Source organism: Besnoitia besnoiti, chromosome X (genome assembly GCF_002563875.1).
Source record: "Besnoitia besnoiti strain Bb-Ger1 chromosome X, whole genome shotgun sequence".
Classification (NCBI taxonomy): domain Eukaryota; phylum Apicomplexa; class Conoidasida; order Eucoccidiorida; family Sarcocystidae; genus Besnoitia; species Besnoitia besnoiti.
The window spans coordinates 358,482-382,302 of NC_042365.1; the positions used below are offsets into that span (position 1 = coordinate 358,482).

The 23,821-nt window shown below is 58.1% G+C and overlaps 2 protein-coding genes across 2 annotated transcripts in view; one reads left to right on the plus strand and one right to left on the minus strand.

Moving 5' to 3' along the window:
• BESB_016100 (uncharacterized protein) overlaps window positions 1–11,664 on the minus strand; it is a gene marked incomplete at both ends in the record, with an annotated part of 35,746 nt that extends 24,082 nt beyond the window's left edge. The window contains 5 exons of the mRNA XM_029360325.1: window positions 448–3,383; window positions 3,727–4,853; window positions 5,451–7,034; window positions 7,455–8,071; window positions 8,562–11,664. Coding sequence (XP_029216301.1) covers window positions 448–3,383; window positions 3,727–4,853; window positions 5,451–7,034; window positions 7,455–8,071; window positions 8,562–11,664 — 9,367 coding nt within the window. The remainder of the gene's footprint in view (window positions 1–447; window positions 3,384–3,726; window positions 4,854–5,450; window positions 7,035–7,454; window positions 8,072–8,561) is intronic.
• A 2,851-nt stretch (window positions 11,665–14,515) lies between these two features.
• BESB_016110 (putative ATP-dependent hsl protease ATP-binding subunit hslU) lies at window positions 14,516–23,619 on the plus strand (the record flags this gene model as incomplete). The annotated part of the gene is made up of 18 exons (XM_029360326.1): window positions 14,516–15,251; window positions 15,572–15,619; window positions 16,039–16,136; window positions 16,415–16,502; window positions 16,921–16,955; window positions 17,431–17,508; window positions 17,922–17,987; window positions 18,118–18,164; window positions 18,400–18,696; window positions 19,263–19,311; window positions 19,672–19,774; window positions 20,041–20,169; window positions 20,485–20,531; window positions 21,163–21,229; window positions 21,960–22,006; window positions 22,461–22,533; window positions 23,039–23,131; window positions 23,537–23,619. 18 exons carry the CDS (start codon window positions 14,516–14,518, stop codon window positions 23,617–23,619), a joined length of 2,184 nt encoding a protein of 727 aa, XP_029216302.1.
• Window positions 23,620–23,821: the final 202 nt, after the last annotated feature.

A 23,821-nucleotide genomic window follows, 5' to 3' on the forward strand; every position in this document is an offset into this window, starting at 1 on the left:
TCTCTGCGAATACCGGCTAGAAATATTCCAGCCACTCACCCAGACATTAGTCTCATGGCTCACAGCCAGCTGTATGTGGCAGACAGAACCCGTCCGATCGAATGTTCCTCTTTTTTTCATCGTGACGCTGGAAAGCAAAGATTAACTCAAAGGGGCAACACTAAACGCCCGGAACCTACAGAAGGAAGGCGAGCCCCGACGCCGCCATTTCTCGAGCGCATAGTGAAGCGCAGGCAGCTGCCCTGTCTGTCTGCCACAAGATTTTAACTAGATGATCCATTTCAGTCGCCAGTTCACCAAATAATCATCGCGCTTGAGTGTCAACCCTACTGATGATGCGCCGTCAGTCTCAGATGACAGTGGTCGCTCCACGTATCTCCCATGTTCGACGAGTTCACAAACATAGGCCGACACGATAAGCCGCTAATGTTTACTGCAGAAGCTTACCTTTCCGACTCTCTTGGTTCAGTCCTCTAAGATATCTGATTACGACATTCATTTCTTTCAAGACAACTTCATCTTCTTCCGGCCCTGCAGCCCTCTTGCCTTCTCTGTGCTTGACTACCGCTCTGTTTGCTGCAATTCTTTCATCACCGTCGTCTCTCAACGGGCTTCTCAGTCTCCTCCACCCCACTCTGCCCGTCATTTTCGTGAGCTCGACGCGAATGTCGTCCACTAGCCCTGTGCTCTCAGCTTCACATCCGAGGCGGTTCCGCACGGAGAATTCGCCCAGGCGCAGCTCCACGCCGGGGCAAAGTACGTCAGAGAAAGCCTTTGTGACTGTGCCTTCGAAGGGAACTTCCACGGCCTTTTTCTTGGCTTCAGGTCGACCCCCGGCGCCCACTTCCGCGTCCCTGCGCTCGCACTCGCTTTCATGCTCATCACTGCCTCTCTTCGCGGGCTGTCTCCGCGGACTGTGCGGTGTCTCCTTAGACAGCGGCACCAGAATATCGGAAACAACCGCTCCGGGCACGAAGACGATTGGCGACCGAATCGTGACATCGTAGCTGTACAGAAGAAGAGAAGGCTGGGAAAAGCGCCCCAGGCGTTGGAGGTTTTCAAGGTACTCGGTGGCATGAGCCGAGTGCGCAGCGCTGCCGCAGCTGCACATCCAGCTGCCAGATTCGCAACTGCTCGAGGGCACTGCTGGGATGAGAACATGGAACGGCGCGACGCGTTCCGGATGGGCGACAGGAGGAGGGGCGCCCGAGTAGTGCGACAGGAAATGGAGGAGGTGCTGCAGACGCGCGAGGCCTCGATTGGGGAAGCCTGGTGCAGACGCCTGCGCCGGCGAATACGCGGGAAGATGCGCAGCAGCAGTGCACGAGGGGGCAGCCGCAGGGGGCGGGGACGTGCCAGGAGGACTGGCCGTGAGTGTGCCTATGAACGAGTCGAGAATCCAATCAAACAGCTTCCAAAATTTCTTGTGCAGATAGACCAGCTCGATGGAACCCATGTCCACTTTGAGCAGAAGCGTGTAGCCTGCAAAAGAAGGAAGAGACGGGTGCACGCTGCGCATATTCACCCGTAAGATGTAGGGCTGCCCAGGCAGGAGCCCAATAATCTGAGTCGCCAGCGGGCGATCCTGCAGGTCCCCGCCTGTGACCGGAGCTCGCAGACTCGTTTTGTCCCTTCCTTCGTTCGCTCCAGTTCCTTCCTCTGCCGCGTTGCCTCGCTCTGCTCCCGAATACGCTGGGGAGTCGAACGGCCGTCTGCTGCGTGCTTTCTCCCTTGTTTCATGCTGACAGTCTTGCAAACCAGGAGATGTTGAACGCTGCGACTGGCGTACACGACGGCCCGATTTAGACCTGCGCCGTCTACGTGAGCAACCCCTATTTCGGGGGTCGGAACACGAAAGGAATGAAAGGGTGAAGTTGCGAAGGGACACGTGGCAGTCCGTGGAGAACGGGCGGAGGTCGAGGCCAATCTCGGCACCATCAAAGTTCGAGATCGCGAAGTGGCGCTGAGAAACGGGATCTACCCATATCAGCTGGACACGCTCAAGGGTTAGGCCAATTGCCACGTCGAGAGGATTCAACTCCCGCTCCACGGCTGCGACGATTTGCGGGGAGAGCAAGCTCTTCTTCGACAAGGATAACCCGGCCGTGGAAGTCAATGCCGCGCGGCCCTCCTCAGCAGCGAGGGGCTCGCCTGCGCTGTCCTTGGTCACACCACCGGCGCCAGCCCCGCGGTCAGTAGCGACTACCGTCGAGCCCGAGCTGGAGACCGACGCCGTCTCGTCCGCGTCCGAAGAAGACGCACTGCCCGACCGTCCTCTGGTCGGATGATGTGAAACAGGCACCGGCTGTTTCAGGAAGCGAATCAAACTGGAGAGGACGTCCGGCCGAAAAGTTACATGCACACACGAGCAGATGGCGACCTTCAACGAAGTTCGCGGCACCTCGCAGACGTCAACACATTCTTGCTCCGTCCTTTCTCCGCACGATGCAGCTTGCAGGCTCTCATAGTCGGTCAGGGACATGCGGCGTTCCGCGGCAAGCCCACTCGCGCATCCGCAAACGACGGGCGCTGCCTGCGCGCGAGAAGGAGCGCGGGAAGAGTACATGACTGAGACAGACACAGACTCGGTTTCTGTGTGCTTCGCCCCCCCTGAACCACATCTGCCCGCAGTCTCGCTGTCTGGAGATGCACCAGACAGCGTTGCAACTTCCGAACAGGCGACATGTGTTTCGTTAGATGAGGCAGGGCACTTTGTCTTCTTCAGTTCGACGGTCTTCAGAATCTCCCGATCTGGGTGCCCTACTGGCAGGTCGGGCTCGATTAGTTCTAGGGAACGCATCTGCAGCGCGACATTTTGCCCAGCGTCGCTTCCCTCCACGTACGCCGAGACTCCGGCCGTCAGCAGCTGAACTGCGCGTCGCTTCTGAACTTGCAGAAGGTCGACGTCTCCTGGAGACGCTTCAGACGAAACGTCCAAAGCGCAGCGAGTTATCGAGGGCACCCGCGCAGCAGAATCGGGAACGCGGCGCTTCTCGAGACAGTAAAACCGAAGAAACATGTGCTGAAGCGTTACCGCTGCCATCATTGAGGGGAATACAGAAGCCGTTTGAGCACGCGCATCGTCAGGGGCTCCTGCCTGGCGACTCGGCTGGGCGCCCCCCTTCATCTCTTCGAGTGAATCCTTCTGTTCTGACTTGCTATGAGATACGCACAAAGAGGCCGACGGGAGAGCGGGAGAAGAGGGGCGGTCCCCGACAGGCACTCGCCGAACTCCGCTGTCCACTGCCACGCGGGATGGAGAAACACCAGCGGCGTCAGTAGGAGAGAGAGCAGACGGGGGAGCACGGCCACCCGCGGAGCCCGCCTCAGTCGCCTTCTCAGCCGGAGCCTGCGCCGAAGGCGCCCGCGAAATCTCCAGGGCTCTGAAGAGGCACACAGAAACCGAAACTACCACACGCATGAGCACGCAGTGCACCCTCGACAGGCCAGCGAACCCTGGTCGGGGAACTCTCCGCAGCAAGCCGTCAACAGTACCAGGTCGTTCAGGCAACATGCATCACCGCTGGCCTCCGCCTACGCAGGCCAGTCGGCAGAAAAATACCACCGGAGCTCTCAGGCCGGTGAGGCGCCCCTCATGCGCCTGGCCGTTGGCCCTAGACTCGCTGGGGAAAGCTGTTTTCATAAAAAACCGCAACTAGATACACATTGCGGCATTAGGCGCCACACCTCTGCGAAGCGACTGCGGAATGACACCAGACAACGCACCTGAAAACGCTGTCTAGCACGATGGCGCTGAGGTTGAGAGACACTGCTGGAAGTACACCTTTCACCATCACAAGCGACTTCTCCCTTGACGCTTCCGCCTGCTCGCCGTCTCCTCCTAGAGCGTGGACAGGCAGCAGATGCGCGCCCTCGCCCTCGTCCTTCTTCACCGGGTGCGCTGACGAGGCCCGGTTTGCCTCGTCGCTAGTCCTGCACACTTGCACAATTGAGGGCGTCTCGCCAGCTTCAGCATGGGCAAAGGCTTCAGCTGAGGAGGAAGGTCGAAGGGTTTTGGCGAAACTGGCGGCCACAGGAGAGGATCGACGGGACGAAGGAAGAATGAGGGCACGGAGATCAACTGTTTCGTACGTGGTGATATCAACTGCGAAACACATTCCAACGGGGTCGAGGAGACGTAGTCCAAGCGGTCGGTTGCGAACCCTGGAATAAAGCTCCCCTGGAACGCTTCGCTCCCCGTTCATCGTTCCCGTCCCCCCGTCCTTCCAGCCGTTTTCTTCTTCACGGTGCTCTCCTTCTTCGTCTATCTTCTCCAGCTGGCCTGTGAACTGCTCCTTCACCTCTGCTTGTGCGTCTATGCCGTCGCTCGCCGGCGCTACCGCGCCTGCTGCCCCCCTCTCCGCGGTATTCCCTCCGCTCGGACGATCCACGTTCGGCTGATGGCTGTCGAGAGACGCTCGAAAAGCATGCAGCGACGAGTAGCGCTGGACTTGGAGTTCGCTGAAGGTGACAAAATGGCGCACCCGCGAGTGGACAAGCATTCGATGCCCTCTTGCCGCCGAGTCGCCGCCTGAGCTCATCCTGCTCGCGCCTCCTTCGAGGCTGTTCGGTGTGCCTGCGGCGCCTCCTTCTGCAGAGGATCCGCGATACAATGACGAAAAAGAAAACAGCGCCGACGCGGACTGCTGAGCCATTAGCACCTCTGGCCCCAGTCCTCCACTCTTTTGTAACGACTGTGCTGCGGAAGACGCGACGCTTGAAGGAGCAGACGCCCCAGTGGAGGCAGCGAGACCTGGTGCGCCGCCGCTGCTCACGAAAAAAGGCTCGGCGAGAGACACCGGCTGGCAGAGTGCCCCTGCTGGCGGACCATCGGGAGAGTCGACGCTCGACACCTGAAAAAAGTCACAAGAGATGCATGCGTGACTGAGGGGCAAACAACTGAGCAGCTGTCCCGCATGCGCCACAGGTCCCATTGGCGGCGCGAGGCGACAACACACAAAAAGCGGTAAACCCACTCACGCGTGGCGAACCCAGATGCCGGGTGTGGTGTGATACGCGCGCCGTGCAGCAAATACTTGTGACCCCCTGGCATGCGATCAGATTACCTGCCTTGCCTATACAACATCCGCCGATACGACCGCTTGTTGCTGATGCAGTGGTGAGAACGACGCGAGTCAGGAAGGCAGCGCGCTAAGAGAAATTCCCCCACCTGCAGTTACGTATGGGATGCCCATATATTCTTGCGAGAAATTTCCAGTGGCGCTGCTTGCAGGCAACATGGCTGGGCACCGCCTCTTCTGCTGTGACGACCCGCATACAGTATGCGCCCTTGGAGGCTCTAGCCGTCTAAGAAGGCCTACGCACGTAGACCGGGTTCACTACCCAGCAGCGAGGAGGAAGGCCATGAGGGCTCGCGGCTCCTGAAGCAAGCAGGCTTCCTCATCTACGCGGCACACGCTCCCTGAATGCCGCTTTGCCCGTGCACTTACGTCAATCTCTCCAAGATGAAGCGCGAGGACAGGGGCATCCGCGAAGCTCTCTCTCTTTGTAGGCAGAACAACCGTAGGAGCGCAAAGCTGGATGAAGTACTTGGTGGATAGACTCAGCGCCTTCAGCCTCTCTCGACTACGCAGCATCAGGCGCCGAGACGCCATGCCGTTCTTGGACGGCTTCTGCGTTGTTTCAGCTTCGGTGCCCAGTTTTCTGCTAAGGCCACCCCCGCCCAGTGGAGACCCCCCGGAACCGGAGACAGACGAGTAGACGTTCGAACCATCTGCTTCCACATCATCAGACGCAACAGTCACCCCAGGTTCCTGTTCTTTGTCGCTAGCTACGACCCGCACGGCGTCCGGTCCCTGCTGGGCGCTGGACGGCGGAGTGGCACGGAGCCCTTCTTGGAGCGCACTCGCGATAAGAGAAGCATCCTGCACAGCTTCTTGGGCGTAAACGCACACAAAGTGACGGAGTACGAGGTGGAGCTCCGACGCCCCCCCTCCTTCGCCTGCCTCGCTGGTCGAGCCGCGAAACTGCGCCGCCGGCGACGGGCTCGTTCCTGCGGGCGCGCAGCCGGCCACGACCGGCTGCAGGGACCCGACACTCCCTGGCGGAACCCGACCGATCGGTTCCGGAGAAGCGAGGGCTGAAGAGGAGAGAGGAGCACCCCGCGGCGAGTCGATCGGCAGACGAGCGGGAGACTGTGACCGCGGATGAAGGAGCGCCGACGCGCTTGCCACCTTTTTCATTTTGGAGCCCTGGACGTCCGGGGCCACGTCTCCAGCAAGGCCGAGGACAGCAGGCGAGGCCAGGAGGCGTGAAAAAGAGACCCGGAGAAGTGGTCGCTCGGGGGAGACATACCTGTAGACCAGGCGCTCTGTTGTGTCCCCTCTCTGGTGCAGAACGGACATATCTCGTAACCCCATCCTTACGCGTGTCTCCAGGTCGCCGTACACGAGTTGGATCCTCATCTCGCGCAGTTCACCACTGACGCCGAACTGCACATATTCGATGCAGTCCCATTCCTCTCCAGGCTTCACTCCGGGCGCAGCACACCCGTTAGATCCATGCGCACACAACTCGGTCCTGGTGCCGAGTATCCGCACCCCTGCTGCTTTCAGCAAAACGGAGAGAGCAAGAAACGGGCGTTCCGACTGCTGATGCTCCTGAGCCCAAATAATTTGAGCCTCTTCATCTGCCACCATGGAGGCGGCTGCAGCAGCTCCTGCGGCTAGCAGGAGTTCCTGCTCGTGCCTCTGCTTTTCATCGAGCTCCTCCTGGCAGTCATAAAATTCTGCGACCTGAGACGGTAAGGCAGTTTCGTGCGCCACCTTGGGCGAGTCGCGGCCCCCCAAGCGGCCACTTTCCTCACGGCGTGCACGCGCTCCAGACCCGGGCTCAAATCGCTCTGGCGTCTCCTCTGAATCCTCGACGCGGTCCGCTAATAGTTCTTCCTGCGGGTTTGATCGATGTACCGGCTCGCCTCCCTGCACAGGCGACGGAGCCGAGGCAGCGCCGGGCGGGCCGCGTGAAGCGCTGCTTTGGTGCTCCGACAGTTGCGTCTGTCCGGGAGACGGGGGCTACAAACAAGTAAGAAAGGCACGCACGGACGCAGGTGAGGAGACGCCACAAACCAGTCGGTACCATGGCGCGAGTACAAGAGCCGAGTCGGCTGAAAACCGCCGTCCTGCGCGAGCGTGTGCGTCCCTAGCCCGTTCTACGTCCGTAGTAGAAACGACGGAACAAACTCGTCCTCCATGACCGGCAAGGCAAGAATGCGCCAAGTCACTTCCTTTAGTGTAAACCAATTAGCTCTGAGTAGGCAAGAAGAGGCTCCACTATGCTATCCTTGGTTGCCAGGGAAATTCACTCTGCCCCCGGTGTTCTAAATCTCCTTCAACGAGTATACAGCGCATGCATGCTTGCGCGACGCGACTACGGCTTCCTCAACGGTGTACAACCAGACACCTTTTTTTCCGCGGGAAATGAATAAAACGTACCTCCGACAAAGCATCCACGAACTCGTCATCGTTTACATCCTCAGCTTCCTCTGGCGGCGCTGGCTTTTCCTCCACGTGCCGCCGACTGCCTAGAAGGTGGTCTCGGTGGGACGGGGAAACATCTGGCGGCCCGCCACTCGATCGCAATCCGCCTTCTGGTCCGCCGCCCTGCTTCTGATCATTCTTGCCTCGACCCCATATGGCTCCCCACAGTGCCGCACCCAGTCCCTTTTGCGATTGCTGGCTTCGCTCTCGCAAGAAGGCGCGACGAGCCTGAATATGACTGCTAAGGAGTATCTGCATCGGGAGCTCTCTTTTCAGTGAATTCAGAAGCCGCAGGTCCTCGGCGTTCGCGCGATTCCGTAGGACGGAAATGAGCAGATCGCGATACTGTCGGCGCTTCTGGTGAAGTCGTGCATGCTTGATGGACTCCTCGAACGCCAGCGTGCCGCTGAACGCACCGAAAAGGTTTGCGCCTCCGGCAGTCGAAGCCGCAGCTGCTCCCGACTCTGAGGCCAACGCGAGCTCAGCGGGATCGATCCCCGCCTTTGCACAGCGACGCTCTCGAAGCACACAGCCAATCGCGTAGCTCCACCAAAGACGGGCACTGCCGTGGACTGCAGACAGCAACAAGGAAAAAGCACATAGTACGGAGAGATGCAGACACGCACGCGATGCGACAACGTGCACATGAAAAACGTGTTCTGCAAAAACGAATTCTACGTTTCAAGCCAGTAAATCTACTATACAGATTTATTACTCCCTTATTTGATCATAAAATTTTCATGAATTAATGCGAGTTTGATTCACTGCTGACACCATAGAGAGTTACCCGCCACCCGAGCAGGTGGCCCAGCCCCCAGCAAAGTCGCAACCAAACATACTGCTGAGCAGCAGAGCCACGGGACGTTGACACGCACTTTCAAACAGTTTTTCAGACTACGTAAGCCTTGCTGAAAGGCAAGCGACAGGAAAATCTGATGCACGTCGACGACAGACGGGCGCTGTGGCATCGCGAGCTCTGTATTAACATGGCTTTTCAGCCTTTGCTGCAATCATGTTGATGGATAGTAGGCAACGGCGACAGACAGCACGCAGGCAGCTCACCTCGACAATGTGGGCGATAAGGATAAAAAAGCTCTATACGTTGCTGAAGCAGAAGGAGACGGTCGTTGTATTTGCTGAGCAACCTCGACAGCCACACGGCCTGGTGGATGTACAGAACGGGAACGGCGACCTGAACAGCATCAATGTGCAGGAGTGCCGCATACGCAGCTGCCTCGTCGTCTCTGTTGTGCTTTTCCAGAGACCCAGCTCCTCCTTCAGCGGTTCCAATCCTCCCTCCCTCGTCTGCAGGTGCAGCGTCTTTGCCAGCGCCCCGGTGGGGGATCCGCTGGCCGCAGGTGCCTGCTTCGTCCTTCATGTGCGCCGCGCCGCTTGCTGCCTCAGTTGAAACCAAGTCTCCCTTCTCCTTCGCTGTGGTCCCTAGACTGCTCTCTCCCTCATTGATCTGACGAAGGAACAGGCGCGCGCTCATGGGCTCCAGCAGGTAGCGCAGTAAGGGCTCAAGAAGCGCGGCCGCCGCACGGCCATCGCCTGAATCGTGCCCTCCGTGCTGGTCGCCTGCGCCGACTCGGTAAGGGGGAAAGTTGCCAGTGGTCGCCAGGGTGGCGAGCAGGGCTTTGGAGAGGCCACTGGAAGAAGGTAACGTGGTCACCGCAGAGCAGCGTCTCACAGAAGAGTCATCTAACGAGGCAGGGAGTGCACCCGGGAGAGGCGCGTGCTGCGGCACCGCCAGTGCCTGGTTAGCGTGCCAAGATAAATGTGCTGTCATGCAGCGGAAAAGCTTCGCGTGCAGCTCGTTGTCTGACGCTGTTGTCGGCGCAAGGAACAGAGTCTCTGAGTGCGCATACACCGCCAGCGCCTTGACGTCAAAGACGCGGAACCTGAATGTGTCGGAGACTGAAGCGAGGAAACCGTCGTTGCCGCTCTTCTCTTCTGCCGCCATATCTTTCTTGAAAAAATTCGCCTTGCTCTGCTCTCCGGCATCCCCCCTCGCAGCGCCCTCCCCCAGCGGACTCTCGCCCCTTCCTTGTTCGCAGCAATCTTCCTGCGCCGCTTTCGCGCCTTCCTCGCGCTGCCCAGCCAGCTTCCCCTCCTCCCAGAAGCTTGCAGCTTGCCCTTCATCCGCCCGTTCCACTGAAGCGAAAATCTGGGCGCCCACCTGCCGGATCTGCAGGCGTTCCAGCGTCATGCCTACTGCGAAGGGGCGCACAACCGGGCAAGATGGAAACGAAGGAGGCCCCCGTTTCGCTTTGTCTACCGTCCCTCGGCTGCTTCGCGACCATCCGTGCTTTCTGTCAGCTCTGCCGGAACCTGTCGAGCTGCAGCGGCCCGCTCTTCGGCAGCTGCCGTCTCTGTTTCTCTTGGAGTCCCGATCGTCGCGCTCTCGCTTCCTCACGCCTGAGGCGCCAGCAGCTGCTTGCGGATGCGTCTCAGTTTGCGAGTAGTGAGAGGCCGGTTCTCTGCGCATTTGAGGAAGCCGAAACGCCGACCCTGACAGGCGGCTTATGCCAAACGGCTGACAGGCGGCAGAGCGGGGAAGAACCGACACAGCCTCCAGCCGAACGTGGATATCTTTCACATCGATGAGGAGATCCTGGAGAAGCCGGTTGATCCAACGAGACAGAAGAGCAGCGGCCGCGACAAACGGGCGCGTCAGGCCTCCACCTTGCTTCGCGGCAGGACCGCTCGGGACCGCTTCCTTGCCTGCTCGCTGCTGCGTGCGCAACTCCTCTTCTTCCATCACTTGCAGATCTGCAGCGTCAAGTAAGCGCTGACGGCGCTGCTGGAGTCTCTCCACGAAGTCCCTCTCGCTGCATTCTTCCACGGGCTTCGGTGCAAATACAAGAACCAATTTTGAGACTTCCACTACGAGGGACGCCTCAGAGGACGGAGAAGACGGCCGTTCAGCAGACCCCCTTGCGCCGGCGGAGCCCGCATGGGGCTGTCCCCCCGGCGCCTGCTTGGAGCCTGCGGCGGATGATGGGGGAGCCGCCGCGGAAGAAGCCGACTCCACATTAGACAGAGACTCGGACAGATTACTCTTTGCCACATTGGCGGATCCTGACGCCGCCTCAGACGGCTGCTTCGCAGTCGCTGACGAGACACCTTCCGCGTCAGCGGCCACCGGCGACGCCGCAGTGCCTTTAGCGTCTCTATCGCCTGCAGCGGGATTGTTTTTGGCGGGGAAGTAGACACACACCGATCCGATGTAGCCGTAGAGGAGGTAGAAGGGGACGTGGAGAGCATCGAGGAGTTTGGGTTGAAGCGTCACGTCATACATCTGCAGATTTTTCTGCCAGAGCTGAAGCAGAATGCCGTCCGCTGCCACGCCTTGCAGAGACGCTGGGAGCATGCGAAGCAGTAACGGCCGCAGCACAGAAAAGAGAAGAGAGGAACCAACTGGCGCCGAGGCTGCGTTGGCTGCAGTGGGCGCGGGCGGCGGAGACGTGCCCGCCGGCCTCAGATCGATAAGAGGGGACGGTGCCGAGTGTGGAACGGCAGACGCAGATGGAGAGGCAGGCAGCGAAGACAAGGGCTCCCCAGAGGGAACGGGCGCCGCAGCAGACTGAACGCCATCGGCCGAAGAGGGCGACGCAGGGACAGGGACGAGGGAAGCAGCTGCAGCTTCAAGAGGCAAAGCTGAAGACTCAGCCGGGGTCACTGGCGAACCACACGAGGGGGACGAATCCGACGCCGCGGCAGATGATGACAGCGAATCCTCATCAGACGCACCAGCTGCGTGGGAGACCATGCTAGATACTCCCGAAGTCGTTTCAGTCGGAGGCGGGGTCTCAGCGGAGGGCCGTGCCGTGTCTGGCGGAGCCTCCCTCCTTTCCAACCCCGAATCTGCAGCGACCGGCGCGACTACGTCCCGCCATACGGAGTCGGGTGAAGCAGATTCGGCAGCGCCGGAAGACGACGAGCGTGGCGCGCTGCTGGGGAGCTCATCAATAGCGGACTCCGCGGCCGTTTCAGATGACGACGGCGGCGGGGAAGACACACCGGAAGCCGCGTCCTGCTTAACTGCATGGAAGATAGTGGCGGGCGGGCCTTCTTCTTCCCGCTCGTTGCCCTCCGGCAGCGAAACCTGTTGGACTGCGTCAACCGGGGCCCCTGCCGGATCGGTGTGTCCGCCTCCCTCCATGGCGGCTTGCGGAAACAAGAGAGTGATGTCGATGTACTGGCTCGAGAGAGGCCGGCTCCACAGTCAGCCTGGAGAATAGACTGCGCCGCAAGCCCCGCGTACGCTCCCTACAAAACTGCCCTGCACACCCACCGTGTTCACCGTTTCAGGCAGGAATCATTCTGTCCACGGGTCGCGCAGTCCGGCACACCAGTGCGTCAGACAAGCCGCACCCGTTGCGCCAACGTCACGCCCCACTCGAGTGATTCCGGCGCGCAAAGACCTGACAGAAATAAGAGACGCAGGGCGTCACTGAGTCGAGAGGCGTCGCTCCTCCACCACAGCAAGAGAGCGACTGACTGCTTTGTCCGTTGAAGGCCCTGTTAAGATTCAACGGCGCCCTCCTTCCACTGCACGCATTGCCGCAGCACGTACTGGTGGGACGACTCCGTTCCAGTGTGCCGTCCTGACTTTGATCCTGCAAAAGCAGCTTCTAATCCCTGCGGATACCACGTACCTAATGTGCAGTGCACCAGCGGCTGACGCGGACCGCGAAACACAGAACTGAGCTCGGCCCTGAGCCGACGCAGACAGCGACGAAGGCACAGCGGCAGCGGGGGATCGGAAAAGCATGAAGCGGGACAACGGGGCAGCGGATTTGATATTCGGACTCTCCGTCCGCCGTGAACTCTGCAGGTTGCAAGAAATACACTCACACGTGCACGCCACACACCGGCTCATAAAACCACAGCCCTAACACTCTGAGTGGGTTCTTCGGCGCATGGAGCGACAAGAAGAGTTTGTTTACGACCAGTTAGAGTGTTTACAGAGGCTGTACAACATTTACCCTACTAGATTCACTTTGCGGTGCGTCGGAAAAATGCCAAGTTGCCGGGGCCCTCGCCGGGTGGCATCCGCATGCTGGTTGTAGCAAATGATGTGGACTAATCTGCTCCAGCGAGGAACACATACCCGAGCACGTGAAAGCAGCTCTTTCTCATCAAGGGACACGACAGCATTGCCACGGGTGCGGAAAGATTCCAAAGCAGGACAAGTAAAGTCCTCGCAATCGGCGCGCAAACTCTAGCCGGGGCCGCGAACCGCATGCGCGAGCAGAAGTCCGTCGCGCGTGGACGAAGTCAGACGAAACTAAGCTTGGACCAACCCGCCTACCACCAAAAAACGACTCAGGCAGATGGTGTGGATGGAGACGATGTGTGGAAACGCCGGGAAAATCGACCTGGAGGTCGCTTTCCGGTAGACAGCTATAGATCTCTGGAGACTGCGGCTCGCTTGTCGAGCTGCAGCCCGTAGTCCGGGCTCCGACCTCTGTTCTCAGGGGGATCGGTGTGGCAGATCTACTGCACTCCTGTCTGGCTGCGTAGGCCTGAAGGTTTCCTCTTTTGATGCCGTCCCTAAGCACCAATGGCATAACCTCTCTAGCGAATGTGAAACGCCCTAAACCCTAAAATGAAGTGCAGAGATAACAAACGCTGGTACACGCCGGAAAATGAGTTGCATTTGCGTAAAATGGGATGGACCGCAGAGCACCAGGTTTGTGAGGTACGCGGCTAACCCTCGCACTTTTCAGAAGAAGAGTGTTGTTGTTGTAGGAAAAAGTAGTGTGGGGTGAGCCACGTGTTGTCGATTCAGCGACTCGCATCCGAGACTCGGAACAAGCGTCGTCAGCCAGTCGCTTTACTACTCCGCCACACTCAACCCGAGGGTGCCTGTACACCAGTCCCTCCTGCCGAGACCAACTGGTCATCGATCCGATACAGAAAGCTCGGTAAAATCAGTCAGGCTGAAGCGTTCAACACCGTACTTCAGCTCCGTCTACCATGGAGAGTTCATCTCTGATAGCCGTGCGCCCTCCGCGAGTGCCCTGGTTTCTTTACCGCCGCCTCCATGCTTTGGCCTGACTCCCCAGAGAACCTGTCGCGATATTGAGAAAATCCATATTGTTTCCCCTTGAAGAATCACCAAGCTTTCTCTGTACATGATAGATGTAGCATTCTCTGGTGCAGGTGCCTCCAGAGAAACCCGCACTCGCGCCGGTTGGCGCGTGAGCCTACGTGTGCGCGAATGGGTGTAGCATGCGTGCTGGAATATCGGCGTAAGTTCGTGCTCTCTGCCACTTTCATTCAATTCCCGCCAAAAGTGCCCTGTGCCGCATGATTTTCCAAGGGATCCGAGAAACCGAACGAACTGATCGCGCGCAGCCGTCATGGGAGGGAGGGACGCCCAAATATGGGTCTGGCTGACTGCCGCGCTGCAACGCTCAATTCAAGTCTCGCGTTGTACACAGTCGCTGCAGTTGCGTATACACACTGCTGCATGCGCAAGTCTGGACGACGTTGAACTTAGTACTGCAAAGATGCAAGCCACCCTAAATAGGTTGAATTTGAAAAGCAGTCTCTCGGCGGGAGAGGGTTTTTCCTGAAAATTCGCTGGCCTCTCTTTCCGGACTCTCCTACGCGCGAAAGCTGGTGGAACGATTGCAGATCCAGTGCAAGGCTCTCCGACAAGCAGAACCCCCTTTGTCGAGCGATCAGCCGGATGTTTTCTGTTTCGTGGCGAATGCTTGTGCGTCGCTGAGTGTTTCTCAATCAAGCTGTGGTCGGAACCAACCTTTGGCGGCTGGCTATTTGCGGCCGCTTTCCCGGCGTGCTAAGCATAAAGTAGCGTCCTCGGTGTGTCGATGCTCCCGTGCGAAGGCGTGCAACCGGCCCTCTCAAAACGCCTTGAGAGACTCGCGGAAAAACAAGCACTGTCGACCTTCCCATCATCGGTCCTTGCGTGGCGAGGACGGTGCTTCAGTGTCTAGCTGTCTCCTCCGTCCGCGTGGCGGTCTGCGTAGCACTCCGCGACCATGGGTGTTCCTTCGATGCTTTCTCGTCAGAGGGGCCTTTCCCTCAGCAGTACGGTGACGGTTTGCAGCGCGATTGTTTCCAGATCGCTGAAGAAGGGTCAGGCCGGCAGAGCACATGCATGCGTTCCTGCCCGCTCTTCATTTCCGACGCCTGGACAGCGCAAAACTCCGAGTGCAACTCCTGTCGCCCCCTCCCTCCCCCGAACAGAGGAAGGCGAGGTCAGGAGTCCGTGCCGGCCTAGCAGCGCGCGAGGGAAGGGCAGTTTCTGCCGAGCTGCGTCCTGCGAGTCGGCTGCTCTGCTCTGTCGCTCTGGAAAAACGCCGTCAGGAGCTCGCGGGAGATCCGCTCTCTCCCCAGACCACCGCCTGCTTCCTTTCCGTTCGGTGCGCCTCGTCTCTTCCCTGCCAGATCGAGCGAATGGCCGCGTTACAGACAGGGAAGAGAGGGTCTCTCGGGCGTATCGTGCGGGCTTCTCCACAGTCTCAGAGGCGTCGCCTACAAGCAAAGAGGCAGCACGCGCCGCATCGTCTGCGTGCGCGGAGCCTTCGAATGCCCCTGGCTGCCAGCAGGACGGAGCTGCTGGCCGCGCAGCGCTTCCCGAGGCCCTCGAGGCGAACAGCCTCGTCCCAGCGGAGATGGGGAGCGGCTCTGAGAACACGGGCGAGGGGGTGACTGCCTCGCCCGACGACTTCGCCAGGAATCCCGACGAAATCGTGGCTGCTCTGGACAAATACAGTGAGTGCTCTTACCGCGTCTGTCGCCATCCAGAGGCAACCAGATGGGGTGTGCAACGCTAAACCTTTTTGACTGAGACGTTTGACGAGCCGGGAGTTGACAGATCGTTCGAGAACGGATCCTGGAGACTCTCTTCTGGCGACACCGCGGTGCAGCGACCGCCCGCTCTGCGCCCGTTGTCTCGAGCGACCTTTGTAGACCGTCAGCTTTAGATCGGCAGATCAACCTGCCGCGGAAGGGGTCGCTCAGCGAGCTGTCCGCCGCCACTGGCATGGACATGTCTGTGTGTGGTCCGTTGGTGGTCTGTCTTTCGTGCGCAGTCGTCGGTCAGGATGCTGCGAAGCGGAGTCTGGCGATTTCTTTGAGAGGTGAGGCAGGCAGAGAAGAAGCTCGCAGCCCATTCCAGAGCTTGTGCTGCATATCAGGGCGTGCGGTCCTCTCTGAGTCCGCAGTGGCGAGCAACAGAGTGAACTTGTAGGGATTGGAATCCACGTACTGCCACGGCGAAAGTGCCGCAGTCCTGCACACGCAGCCACCGCGACTACGAAAGGAAGGTAGACCGAGTAGAGGCGCTGCTGCCGACCTAGGTGGTCTACCTCATCAGAGCTGTGGCTCGTCGCGGCCGCGTCCGTGGATTGCGCCGTGCGAAGTTGCCTTCGACTTGCAACTGGGAGATTCCTTCACGCTCGTGACACACGTGCACCTTTCTTCAGGCATGCATCTGACTGCGCTTTGCGTGGCGAGAGAAGCGCCTCTCCTGGCATGACCTATCCTTTTCACTTTCCAGATCGCTGGCGTCGTCAAAACGTGAAGGATGAAAAGCTGCGGCGCGAGATAGCGCCAAACAATCTCCTCCTCATTGGACCTTCTGGATGCGGAAAGACTGTAAGCAGCTTTCCTGAGCGTATGGTGCAGCATGTGCTGCCTAGGAAACGATTCCGACACAGGAGAACCTGTTTTTTTGCCTTCTCAGCGAGCCCACAATAGTCATAGACCACTGCCCCTAGTCTTCTCTTCTGTGTTTCGCTCCCGTGCAGGTTTCCTCGTTGCGAGTTTCGGTTCTCTGATTCGGGGAAACCATCTGCAGCGACTGGGCAGCTCGTCTTTCTCTGTGACGGGTTATGAGTTCTCTCTCCCTTCATGTTGGTGCATCTTCCCCTCAGGAGCTAGCCAAGAGACTCGCCTCTTTCGCCGGCGCCCCTTTCGTGAAAGTCGCGGCGACCCGATTCACAGAAGTGGGCTTCGTCGGAGGTGAGAAGACGACGATTCGGCGGTGCATCTTCAGTTTCCGTGGAGGTTGGGGGGGGGGGGGCGGAGGGCGGGACGGTACCTGCCTGTCTGTGAGTTCTTTGGCGCGCGGCTGTTACTGCGCAGTGCCGCTACTGTGCTGTCTCTACAGTTGTCTAGGAGCAGCTTGTTGGGGCGAGCCCCTCTCGTGCTAACTTCGACTCAGCAGTGAGAAATTAGGAAGCTCGTCTGCCTTTGAAACTCGACCCGTTGGTGAGGGAACAGCCCTACCCATCCTATGAAGGCGAGGGTTCACGTTTGACACCAGGAGATCGAAAACCGATTCGGCCATTTGTAGGCGTACTGTATGTTTGGCGCGTACTCGCCACTGCGGACCCGCCCCAGTCGATGTGATCTTTTCTCTTGCTATTCTGTGACGCAGACGATACGTCTTCCATCGTGCACTACCTTGCTCAGGTAAGAACGTGAACTACGGGATGCCTCTCAATGTGTTCTGTTATCTGCAGCGGCGGCAGAGAAGAAGCTCTAGCTCCTGCTGCAGCACTGTAACTTTTCATTTTCCGCAGCGTGCTTTGCAGGGGGGGGGTGGTGTTGATTGCCAACGTGTGCATTCAAGTTTGGAGCGTCGTCGTTACACCAATCGCCATTGCATTGTCCATCACGAGTTGTATCGCCACGCTGTGAGCGTGAGCATGAACCAAGGCTTCACTTGACATTGCATGTCAGTCTCATGCGGACGCCTCTCGAAGATTATTTTCCTACTGTACTGCTTTCCTACCACGCCTTTGCCTGCGATTTTGTGGGCCGCCTTTTTCTTCCATCGCGGTTCGTTCGTTCTTTTGGTAGGTCTTGCCGAGAGCAGGGAGCCAACGGCGCTGAGCGCGACTGAGTGGCTGGATGCCTTCTGTCTGCGGTGCCGACGTGTGCGCAGCAAGCCTACGCAGATGAGAAGGAAAGAATGAAGAAGGTCATCTTCAAGGAGGCGGCAAGCCGTGCTAGACAGGAAGTGGTGAGAGAGCTGCCTTTCCAATTTGATTTTGAAGGCGCACGCTCTGGTTTCGCCTGTCGCATGCGAGTTTCGCCGCAAGGCGCCGATGCCTGGGCAGATGGCATCCATTGTGCGAAGGCTCTAGGAGCACCCCGTCCCCCGCCTCATCCAACTAGAAGAGCTGACAAGGCGGTAGCGGGCTAGGGGCTAAGAATATGCTTCTTGGGTGACCTGTCGCTGACGCGTGGTGCCTGGTGGTCACCAGGTGCTTGCCAGGCGCCGGGGATGTTTCGTCAGGGGCGTGCCCGCGTGTGCTGCCTTGTAGGCGCGGCTGCGTCTTGCACATGCTTAGGACTATCCGTATATGGGCATGCAGGGCGGCTCTGCTGATCTGCGCCTCTAGCATGCGCGAGTGGATTTCTTCTGCGTCACAGGCACGAGCTCTTCGGGAGCAGGGCGCAATGAGCGACTCGGTGGAAGTCATCACCGCGATGATTAAGGTGAGATGACGGGGTGCTGGAGGTCACCTCTGCGGCGCCGGACCGCGTCGCGTCGCATTTCGCCCTGCTGGCCCGGCGAGAATCTTTCAGGCCGCCTCCACCTCTCGCGCGGTGTCGCCTGTGTTTGCAGGATGGACGGCTTGACGAGGTCGAAGTCGAAGTCGACGAGAGTCTCCTGTAAGGCGCGTGCAACGGCGCGGCTTGTGTGTCAATGTGCGTCAAGACGGGTTGTGTCTCTGAGTCACCTTGACATCGATATTCTTCCTTCTTTTGCCCCAGCCGGCGTTTGGCGCAGGGCGAGCCATGCCGAGGTCGTCTTACGAGGGAAAGCTGCACACTCGCGCCGTCGACGCCCTTCATCCCGCGCAAGCGCATATGCGTTCGGTTATCTCTCGGTTGTGCCTACCTTCAGCCAGAAGCACCCTGAAGGTCCCCAAGACCCGCTCTCGGCGCTCTTTTCCTCGCTGGGGAAGGCCATGAGTTCTCAGCGCGGCAATCCATTTGCGCCGCCGGGCGGCTTCCCTGGCGGGCCGTCCCCCGCCGCCTTCGGACTCCCCACGCCTGTGGCGCCTTTCGCGCCCGCGGCTGGAGGCGGACGCAACGGCAGGGGCCGCGGGGGGTCGATTCCAGGGATCTCCTTCTCGGTGCCCATCGGGCTCTTTGGCGGAAACAATCAAAAGCACGAGGCGGAGCAAAGGAAGAAAGTGAAGTAAGGCTCAACCGGCACGCGGCTTTCCCTGACGGGGTACATCCGTGCGCCAGGCTATCCAGCGAGCGGATGGACGATGCGAAGTCGCGTTTCGGGAGGAGTAGGATCTTCGAGCGGCGGTGTGCACTGCGGGAGAAGGCAGGGACACTCAAACGCGTTCTTCTACATCCGCCTGAACTGCGCGTGTCGTCCGCGTGCGGCGACGACTAGTGAACAAAACCTGCCACCGAATGCAGAAAGAGGAGCGAGATATTATTCAAAAGGGAGCCAGGCCACGACTTCAATCTCTGAGCCTTATGACGATTAGGATGCTGAGTCCCTGCGCAACGCATAGTTAAGGTGACACATACTACGGATATTCAACGTGTCCAACCCCATGTAGTGGCGTAGTAGAGATAATGAAGATGCCCAATTTCTTTGACTCGAAGACGCACAGGGAGGGCTACGCCACGGAGACACTTGACGACTGGGCGTAGGCCATGTCGTCAGGCGCACCTTGCGTTGCAGACTCACTTCTCTGATTCCTCCGGGCCTGCCCCGTGCCTCTGTCTCGTTGCGAGCCTCAGGGTTAAGAAGGCGATAGCTGCCATGACAGAGCACTTCGCAAATGAAATGGTAGGCGTGGAAGCCATCAGTTGGCCTCTAGCAGGGGGAAACCTCCCGCGCACCCGATGCCGCGCGGCTGCGCACCTGGTTTCTCATGGCCAGTCCGTAGTGGCGAGGCGCACATTCTGCCGTTGACGTCGTCACAGCTCGTGCCTGATGACCCATGACTGCCAGGCACACTGCAAGTGGCGGTGAGGAGGCTCCAGGAGCGCCGCACCGGCGGCCGTAGCGGTCACGAGCTAGTTCAGATGTCGGGTTGTCAAGATGGGGTGGCGGGCGTCCTTTCTTCCATTACGCTTTTATACGCGTGCCGCGAAGGCTGCTTGCGTCAAGTTGCTGAGTTGGAATTCGAGTGGTTTCTCGTCGCAGACGGACACCGAGGATGTGCAGGAACGGGCGCGAGAGGCGGCGGAGAACCGGGGAATCGTCTTCATCGATGAATTTGACAAGCTGGTTGAGGAGCGCAGTGGAAGTAAGTCATGTCCAGAACAAGGGAACTCTAACCTCCCGAGGGTGGCGGTATTCACCTTGGAACACCTGCGGACACCGCCGCTTTCTGTGCAGACCAGCGAGCTTTTCTGATGCATATACGTCAGTGCCAATTAGGGAATTCATGTGCAGAGGGACAGGTGCCGCACACGCGTCGCTGTAAGTGCGAGCAAAGAAGGAGCGCTCAATAAAACGTGCAGCCTACAGTAATCTCTTTATCTCTGCTCATTTACGCTCTGCGTTTTACAGGTGACAACTCCGCTTTCAGATCAAAACGAGTGGGCGTCCAGAGAGAGCTGCTGACGCTTATAGAGGGAACGTCGGTGCCTACGCAGCTGGGGGTGATCAACACCGACCACGTCCTCTTTATCGCCTCAGGTTAGAACTGGTGCTGAGTTTTTCGCAAGCCGCTCGGGCGCGGATGCTAGTTGACACGGGCAATTGTGGCGGTCCCGCACAGGGCACGTTGCGGCTTGCAGGTGCTAATGCACGTAGAAAGATGGCAGTCGCTTACACTGTCATCTGACACATTAGGACACCCTCGAGTACTCAGATGGGATCGCAGGCGCTACCTCCTGTCTTCCCACGACTGCCGCACCTGCAGTTCGCTTGCGTTTCACTAGCCATACTTGCCTTCGCCGGAACGCTGCCCTCCTATTGTGTGTTCTAACTCTTCTTACGCTCTGTGTGCAGGATCGTTTCTCGCTTGCAAGCCTTCCGACATCATCCCTGAGCTGCAGGTGTGTGTGCCAGATGCCTACGAGGGGGGGAGCTGCCATATGTACCTCCTGCGCGTCTCTGGATCATTCACGAGTTATGTGGCTAGAGTGCTGACGAACAGCGCTCATGGGAAAAACGCTTCATCTAGGAGCGGGGTGGATTTTCTGCGCTCGACTCACTGGTTGTCATCGTAGAGCTCGTGCGTGTGAGAAGCCTCGCCTGCAAATGGAAAACGGAATGCTCGCCTCGTTGGTGGCCATCCCACCGCAAAACTCTTTTGTGACTCTGTTACCGCTTCGGATGGTATACTGGTGACTTCATAGACTGGTGACTTCGCTGTTTGGCTGTTGTGGCTGACATCGCGCTGCGTTCCGTAATAAAGTACTCGCGTGATTTGGTGCCAGAGCGCTGTGCAGATCTGTGGAGGCGTTCGCAGGGAGCTCTGCCCTTAGCGAGCATGATGCCGGTGGTATATGACTGGTCCTGTTCGTTGATTTCATTATGACTACTTTAAAGGGGGTATCAGGCGTGAAGCGTGTTCAGCGTCATGCCGGCAGAGAGGGCTTTGCACAGCATTTGTACAGGTGTCGTGAAAGGTTATTCTCCTCTACTCTGCGATGATTCTATTCGCTGTCACATGTGATTCTATAGGGCCGTTTACCGGTACGCAGCGATCTGAAACCTTTGACGGAAGAGAATTTCGTCCAGATTCTGACAGGTAAGAAATCGAGATACATGTTCGCCTCCCCCAGCGGCTCTACAAGCGGTCCATTTTAGACATCAAGCCGCTTTCAGCGTCTCCCCCCAGAGTGGCTAACACGCTACTGGTTTTCGCGTTCTGCTGACAGGCTCCGTAGCTGAGTACGGAGTGAAGAGAGCCACACGAGTAGCATTTCAGGATAGGGCCGCAAGGGGTCTCGGTCAGGGAGCGGGCAACGCAGCGCTGCCTTCGAGCGACGCAGTTGCGAAGGTGCTTGCTGACGCAAACGGCGGGAGCTCCACCACTCGGGACGAAGTTCTGAATTTTGATTCGCAGTGTGAAGCCAGGGTAAACGGCTGCGGTGTCCGCGAGTGTATTTTCCGTAGCGTGAGGAGTTGTGGTCGACCCGTTTTTGCCTTCCTGACGAGTAGACGCCGTGGCAGAAGCAGTCAGTTATCTGCTGGTAGTCTCTTGAAGTGGCCCGGGGGCACAGCAGTCTGGTCTTCGGAGATCGACGACTGCCCGGTGAGGCGGCATGCGCTCTGGGCGACTGCCGCATTCAGCACTCTACGTGGTCCTTGGCGCATGAAGCAGTCGACTCTGGAATTGTTTTATGCGGCTACTTTTGCGTTCCACGGACAGCTATACGCAGCAGCGTAGCAGTGCATTTCAGCATAACTTCGTGCCCGGCAGACGCTTTTGGCATGCTGTGCGTTTCCGTGTATGTCCGTATGACACGGTGCTGCAGAGACACAGTATAACCTCCTAGACCAGCAGAGCGCGCTGCTCGCAACGGTGAGCTTATGTGCCTCTTGTGAAACCACGTACATTGTTGAAAGTTCGTCAAGTATGTGGATGCTAGGTGTCCGCGAAATCTATTGGGTAGAAGACGCTTGACAGGGCCAACGGAGACATACATTTGCAGTTTGACTAGACCGTCCGAGTCTTTTTCTTTTTTGGTGGCAGAGTGTCTAGAGGGTAAAACGAGCTACGATGTGATAGGGAACGGACCATCTCAGCCGTGCTACCTAGTCCCCACTGCTCTTCTGAGAAGCTTCGATTGTTCTGCGTCCACGACTGTCTTTAGTCATTTCGGGTGTCGAGCACCTTCTGCTAAAAAGACGAGAGATCACTATTTTATTGGACGTACCAGGCCTGACAGTGTCGCGGTATCTGCGATCTTGTACCTCCCGCCTGTGTGTCGCTTTGTGCTCAATGCTTATCGTCGATCTTCGTGTACGGCTTTCAGGAAGGAGTGAAGCTCACGTTCGAAGAGAGCGGTATTCGGGAGATAGCACGCATTTCCCATCATCTTAACACAGGTCGGGTTCTATGGATAATTCACCAATTTATTACCCGTGTTGGTTTCTCCGAGATGAAAATTCGATCTCGTACGTGAAGACTCACGAGAGACTAGCTGGCCGATATTATCTGTTCGTGAAGCGCTCCGGATGCGCATGTCGCCGAATGTTGGCTTCATTCGCGAGTGTTAGTGTTTCATGGATACATATTTTCCCTAACACGAGCAAAACAAACTGGCGAGTGTGGTGGGTAAAGCTAATAGGCCTAGGAAGATCCCCCACGAGGTGGATGTAGCATGAATAAATCACACGGTTTGCGTGCCCAGTTTTCGACTGTTTTCGTCCCTCGTTTCGTATCTCGCATTACGGCAGCCATTGGTTTCGTAGAGTAATTTGTTGCTTCTTCTCATCACGAGTGAGGTAGCTTCGGCACCCGCCTATCATCTTAAGATTCTACATGCTGCTCTCTGGGCGATGAGTGTTTTCCTGAAGCGGGCCCGAGGATGTTTCCGTCTGTTGCATGCAGTGAACGCTAACGTCGGCGCGCGGCGACTGAAGACTGTCCTGGCAAAAGTCTTGGAGGATACCAAATTCGAAGCACACACGCGTCGCGGATCGGGTGAGCTGCACGCTACGGGGAGTCATTGTGCATGCTCTGTCCTCATAGCCTAATTGGAGTGTCTTCCAGTGGACGTGTTGCGCGGGCTCTTAGCCCGTAGAAACATTACGGAAGTACCCCACTTTTTTCGGACGTGACATCTGCTGCTAGATCCAGCACTGTCTTTTGCATCGCTTCGCTGACCCATCGATGCAGGCATATGTTCATCAAGCGAGCATTCGTTGCGGCGTATGCTTGCTTGGGAATCTGGGATTCGTAGCCCTATGTCACCTGCGTCCTTTTTCGCCTTTGTTTGTCTTCTGTGTGGGCCTACAATGGTACATCACGCGTCAAACAGTGGTTATTGTGGAGACGTATGTAGTAGATCCGTATGGCTTCTGCTGATTCGTGTTTGTATGCACGCAGAGGTCGTGGTCACGAAGGAAATGGTAGAGGAACGACTTCGGCCTTTAATGGAACAAGCGGACCTATGCAAATACATTCTTTAGGCGGTCGCCGCATGATGTCGGGTGGCCTTTTACCTTCCCTGTTGTCGGCCTCGGGTCGTGCAGGATCTGCGAAAAGCCTTCTGATTGTATACGCGCGTGGGAGTGTGAGGCGCAGCCGTCGGGGCCATATTGCTTCTTTGTGGATGATAAACTACAGAATCGCCTGGCGTGTTATTTTGGGACTTCCTGGCCTCTCGGTGGG